Genomic DNA, 5,856 nt, shown 5'->3' with positions numbered 1-5,856 from the left:
AGTTAGGGAGCCAACAGGAAGATTGGCCAGATGGTTTTTATTCTTGCAACAATTCGAAATGGAAATCCAGTATAGACCTGGTAAACTGCATCAAAATGCTGGCGCATTGAGCAGAATACCAGTTAATATTGTAGTATCGCAGCAAGTCGTGGCTGACGACTGGCTAATTGCTCAATAAGAAGATACCTTTTGCAAAGAGGTAGCAAAGAACTTAGAGAGAACAAACAATGATGCAGAAGACGAATTTCGATATCTACCTAGCGGACTTTTAACCACAGGTAGGGGGAAAATCGTAGTACCGGCGACGCTACGAAAAGAGATTATGGAGCAATATCACGACCACAAATTAGCTGGTCACCTAGGAATAACTAAAACAACCGCTAACATCAGTAATAAATACTTTTGGCCAAAGATGGCTAATGATATAAAAACACATGTACTTAACTGCTTAACCTGTGCAAAAAGAAAGGTTTCGGGATCATGTAAAGCCGCCCTCCAACCAATCCCTGTGGCAGACTATGTCTGGCAACGATTGGCTATGGATATCGTAGGCCCAGTCCCAGAAAGTGAGAAAGGTAATAAATATATCTTGGTAATCATGGAGTATACAACAAGATATATTATAGCGCTTGCACTTAAAGAAATTTCCGCCCAGACTATCATTCGGAAGTTTATTAAGCACATTGTAAACAACGAAGGGTTACCCTCGCAGATCCTAACGGATCAAGGGTCAAACTTCCAATCGCAAGCAATGGCTGAAATGTGTAAGCAGCTAGGCGTAAAACAGTTAAGGACTACAGCATATCATCCACAAACAGATGGTGCTGTAGAAAGATTTAATAGGACATTAGGGGACATGTTAACCGCCCATGTCGCTCATAACCCTGCTCTGTGGGATGAGCACCTCGACTATGTAATTGCGGCCTATAACCGGACGCCTCACTCCAGCACCGGTGAAACCCCCTTTTACCTCTTAAAAGGCAGAGATGCATTGGAACCATCGGACTTAAGACAACCGATGAGAAATAGGCTTTTAGAGGACCAAAACAACATTTATACGCAACAATGGCACGAAGCACTAGAATTAGCCAAAAGTAAGTTAATCATAGCACAATCACGACAGAAATACAATTACGATCGTTCGTCAAAAGAATGCTCGTTTGAACCAGGAGACCTAGTTCTCTTGAAAGAAATGAAATCACAAACAGGAAAATTCTACATGCGTCGGGATGGACCTTTTACCATCGTAGATAAGCTATCTGATCTAAATTACTTAATAAGGAAATCTACTGAGAATCACACCATTGTTGTACATGTAAATCGCCTCAAGAAATGGAAGAGTAAGGAAGAAGCGGGAAAAGAAGCCAACGAAGCAGAAGAAGGAACCAGCGATAGCAAAGAAGTAAGAAACGAACACAGCATTGGGACAGAAATAGAAAGCGAAGAAGGAGAAGCATGGATTGAAAGAGAAGACGAAAATAGAGAGAGGGATCAGGGAATACAAGGTCAAAGTGAAACGGGAACAAGTGTCACAGGGCAAGCAACAGAAGTGGAAGATAGCAATCGACAGGAAATGGCTCAGTTACAAACAGAACGTGGAAAAGAACCAACCAAACAGTCTAGAGTAAGGCGTAAAAAACAGACACCCAAATACCTGTTAGGAGATCTTTAAGACAAGCTATTAAACAACCTCAAAGATTGATAACCGAAATGTAATTTCAGATGAGGAACATTATCACAAGCCTAGTCTTCCTTATAGCCGTAGGACTAGCCAAAACACTAACGATCAACACCTGCAACTGTTCACAACCCATTATAAAAGGTATTTTAGACTTAGAAGATCCTGAATATTGTTCACACCCTGAACCCATAGAAATACCAAGTAAAATTAGTTACCGACTCCTAACGAAAAATAAGGAACCTATAACATGGGAAGGGTACGCCTGTACCCAATGGTTATCGACCAAAGAAATCTCCACAAACTTTTTGCTAAGCCTCGACACTATCTTTAAGAAACAGATTCTTAAGGTCAGCGCTAACGAATGTTGGGCTACCGCCCAATATCCAAATACATGCGTTAATAGTCCCATGGTGAAGGACGGCAAGACGTTTAGATATCTCCAGGAACCGGAAGGAGAAGGTGCCTGGATGACAACGCAAGCTTACACAACGAAAAATTGTGTCACCCAAACCATACAGTTGTCCAAAGATTGTCACGACTGTCCCGTCAGGTCACCATTTGGAATATTAGCGAATTCAAGTAAACAGGAATTTTCGAACCATAACGAACTAACAATAGTATGGAAAGCACCAGATCCAAACGAACCATCCTGCGAAATCAATTCGGTATTTCAAGGTCAAGGGAATCTGAAAAAGAGTAAAAAACAGAGCAAAATAGAAGATCATGTAGCTCAGTTAGAATTTATTTCTATTTCTACTAATAAAACGCAAATTTGTACGAATATAACAGTCTACCCAGTGATCGGCTTACCCGACACCTACATAGACATCCTGGATAAGCCCAAACGACAGAAAAGAAGTTACAGAAAAGAACCAACAGGAATTTTAATGGCAGCCAGTGATCCAAGTCGTTGTTTAACATACCAGCCACAGAGTGGAAAATTTTCGTTTTCACCCTGTACTTCCGACAATACCCTAGCAGCTGAAGGAGAAATGCAGAAAGCTGCAAACAATGGTCAAATTTTTAGATTCCTTGCAGACGGAATGATTATGCAGGACCAGCTTGAGCAATGCATTCACCAATTTAGCACAAACAAAACGGATGTAAAAAGGTGCGGCAGCAGTGTGGAAGACATGGAAAACCCAACAGATATATGGTTATTAGAACCTAATCCATTGACACCTGAGGTAATTCCATTCCGCATAGTCCAGGCTCACACAGGAGACTGTCTAACGGCAGACGTAACCTCAGACAATCAAATGACGGTAGAAAAGTGTGAAAATGGGGGGATAGCGACGATTGCCCCCTTTAACAAATGCCCCCCTGGTTCTGTAACAGTTGCCCCCCGACTTTTGCCCCCCAAAACTAATGCCCCCCCCTAACTAATGCCCCCTTAACTAATGCCCCTTATTCAACATAACAATAGCCCCCCTTCCATATGCAATATGATAGACAATAAGTAAAACAGATTTTATTATTGTCTTCTGCGGGTACATCGTCGACTGGGAGGCGTAATTGGGGAATCACTGTCTGCTGACAGGTGACGGGGTTCGTGAACGATACGGCGTGGGCGACTGGTTACAGGCGTTATTTCGGCTGAAGGATCATGATCATTGTCGGCTGGCTCGACTGTAGGAGAAGCGTGGTTAACTGCAGGCGCTCTAACAGTTCCAGCCAAGAATCGCCTTCTGGGTTGAATTGTTGCCCTTTCAGTCGAGTCGGCTTGGTTTTGTGTAATCAGCTGAAAATATAATTAAACGCCATTAAGATAAATTATAAGTTACAAATTAAATGCGAACTTACGTCTGGCTCAGTTAAATGCCTGGATTTTTTTAGAAAATCCCGCATAGAGATGGAACCCTCAATAAAATCCTTTTCGTTTTTTGATATGACCTCATTCCGTTTTCGCTGCGAAAGGGGTTGTCTTCTGGTTGTTCGTAGATTTTCTGACTCGGCTAGGTAATCACGAGCTTTAGAATCCTCTGCTTCCTAGATAAAATCTGAAAAATATGAATTGTTTAAATTGTCTTTCAGAATTGTACATATTAAATGCATTTAAAAATATGCTAACGCCCACACTTACAGATGAAATCCCAAACATTAAGATGGGATTTTCCCATGCGGACATTCAGCCACCGGTGCCACGATTCCACCAAATTATTGGTCCGGTTCACCAGGCCAAAAACACTGAAAACTTGCGGAGAAATTTCACCAATCCAGTAGCTAAGGAAATAGTTGTTGAGTTGTTTTATTCCTGCCTGAATAGCTGCACTTTCACGGCGGAGAACATCATGATAGTAGGCTTTTATATTCTGTTGTAAAAAAAAGTGTAAAAATTTCGAAATTTCAATTTAAAATGTCAGGCACTTACTTGATAACCGGCCAAAATTTCATCCGACGGCAAAAGCGCTAGAGCGATAAGCTCCTGTACGTATTTCCCAATAACAGCGCGGTTCTTGTAGGCACACTGAAGGCCATACTTTTGCATCCTTCTCCAGATAGCCTGAATAAAATTTGATTAATTAAAGTGCTTGCAAAATATTTAAAAGATAAATATACCTGAGAGTAGTGAAAGAAGCAACCAACATGTTGACTTCCATGAAATGCGGCCGCCATCGAACCTTGAATTGCTGCCTCATAATCAGACATTATGAGATCAACCGAAATGTAGCGCTCAGGATGAAGCTCATCAAAAATATCGATGACTTTCTCTAGCACAGCATCAAAAAGGATGCGTGATTTTCTAGTCATTAGAATGTACGCAAATGGGAATGCCTAATGAAAAACTTTGGTAAAATATCAGTTTACAGCTTAATTTTTTAATAGTTATTTACCAAATGACCCCTTGTGATGTGGATAGTGAAGAACTGTTTGAATAATCCGGGGACTGTTCGGAAAGTTGCGTCAGCTTGAAGTTCGGTCGCTTCACTAAGTTCCGGCAGTAGCGTCGGTGATAAAAAGACCAATGCCTCTCCCTCAACCGTCTTCACCAGGCCTCTAAAAAATCTTCCACCACCAAAGGCATCCCTTTACAAGAAAATAAATATTGAAATTTTCTTAATAGTACTAATTTTTGGCATTACCTATAGTCCTGATACTCTTCAATCAATCCAGCTATTTCTTCTACAGTCTTGGGTATTTGTGGTTGCCTTCTCCTTTTTGATCGCTGCATCCGACGCTGCATTGCATCACCATACCCAATGTTAACTCCAGCATTTCTTTAATAAAAAAATTTAATGATTAACATTTAATGATTTCCGCAATGAAGATGGACTTACTCTCTCCGAACGGCGTCAAACACAATCCGTGGTTTACGGCGATCCACAGCAGCAGCATCAGCACATGCGTTGACTACACGAAGCAACTGCTGTTCTTCCAGCTCGGGTGGATGATTATGCTTAGCATCACCGTGTTTGCTGAAAATAGCATCTTCAAGTCCCGACTTAACTCTCGCCTTGCACCCACCCTGAAGTTTCTTATGGTACTTGCAGTGATATATGTTGTGCTTGGATCTGAAAAATTAATTTATTTAAGAATTACTGCTCAACTATGCTTTAATACAAAATCAAAGTCTTACGTTTTCTTCTGTAGGTGGTAAATAAATCCTTTCTCGGAGTTGTAACGGGTACTACTGTATTTAACTCCTTTAACGGGTTCAACCATAGGGAACTCGTCTTCTTCGTAAGACATTTTTAAAATTAAAAGAGTAGAAATATTAATCAGAGATGCGCAAGATGTGCTAGAGAAGAATGAATTGACATTTGTGACTTCCTACTTCCTATATATAGGTTTATTCGAAAAGGTTACAAAAATTACATAAGTCGGAAACCAATAAGAGTCAAAGAAGGAGAAAGGATGCAAAAAACAAAAAATCGGCTGGAACACACAAGGTAGGTAACTACAAACAAGCCTGTTTGCTGTGACATCCCCAAGGGAGCTGTGAGATATCCGAAACGCGATCAAACGCATTACCCGACGCGCGATCAAACGCATGACCCGACGCGCGGATTGTTTATTTTACTTTTATTTTACTTACCTTTTACTTTCCATTTTTTACTAAGTTTAAAGTACCAGCACTGTAAGAGCAACATTTTGTCATACAACTGCTTAATAATTGAGGGCATGGAACTAGATGACCATGTTCTTCCTCTCATTTCAAAGCAATGTAAATAAAA

The 5,856-nt window shown here is 40.7% G+C and overlaps 1 protein-coding gene across 1 annotated transcript; it reads right to left on the bottom strand.

Annotated features, from left to right (window-relative positions):
• Positions 1–3,155: 3,155 nt before the first annotated feature.
• Positions 3,156–5,371, bottom strand: LOC130703488 (uncharacterized). The gene is made up of 10 exons (XM_057524949.1): positions 5,259–5,371; positions 4,960–5,193; positions 4,765–4,899; positions 4,516–4,708; positions 4,356–4,456; positions 4,241–4,311; positions 4,081–4,184; positions 3,856–3,993; positions 3,485–3,670; positions 3,156–3,422 (listed from the first exon to the last, which is right to left on the bottom strand). The coding sequence occupies exons 1-10, from the start codon at positions 5,369–5,371 to the stop codon at positions 3,156–3,158; spliced, it is 1,542 nt and encodes a 513-aa protein (XP_057380932.1).
• Between the last annotated feature and the right edge of the window lie 485 nt (positions 5,372–5,856).

The sequence above is a fragment of the Daphnia carinata genome, chromosome 2 (genome assembly GCF_022539665.2).
Source record: "Daphnia carinata strain CSIRO-1 chromosome 2, CSIRO_AGI_Dcar_HiC_V3, whole genome shotgun sequence".
Taxonomy (NCBI): domain Eukaryota; kingdom Metazoa; phylum Arthropoda; class Branchiopoda; order Diplostraca; family Daphniidae; genus Daphnia; species Daphnia carinata.
Note: the sequence above shows the minus strand (reverse complement) of the source record. Positions and strands in the feature narration are given on the sequence as shown.

What these genes read in the sequence shown, in the direction of transcription:
- LOC130703488 (XM_057524949.1), bottom strand. Translation starts at nt 5,371, where the DNA reads ATGTCTTACGAAGAAGACGAGTTCCCTATGGTTGAACCCGTTAAAGGA. An exon ending in TTTGACGCCGTTCGGAGAGA is followed by an intron (nt 4,900 to 4,959) that starts GTAAGTCCATCT and finishes TTTTTATTAAAG; the next exon opens with AAATGCTGGAGTTAACATTG. An exon ending in GGCATTTAACTGAGCCAGAC is followed by an intron (nt 3,423 to 3,484) that starts GTAAGTTCGCAT and finishes TTATATTTTCAG; the next exon opens with CTGATTACACAAAACCAAGC.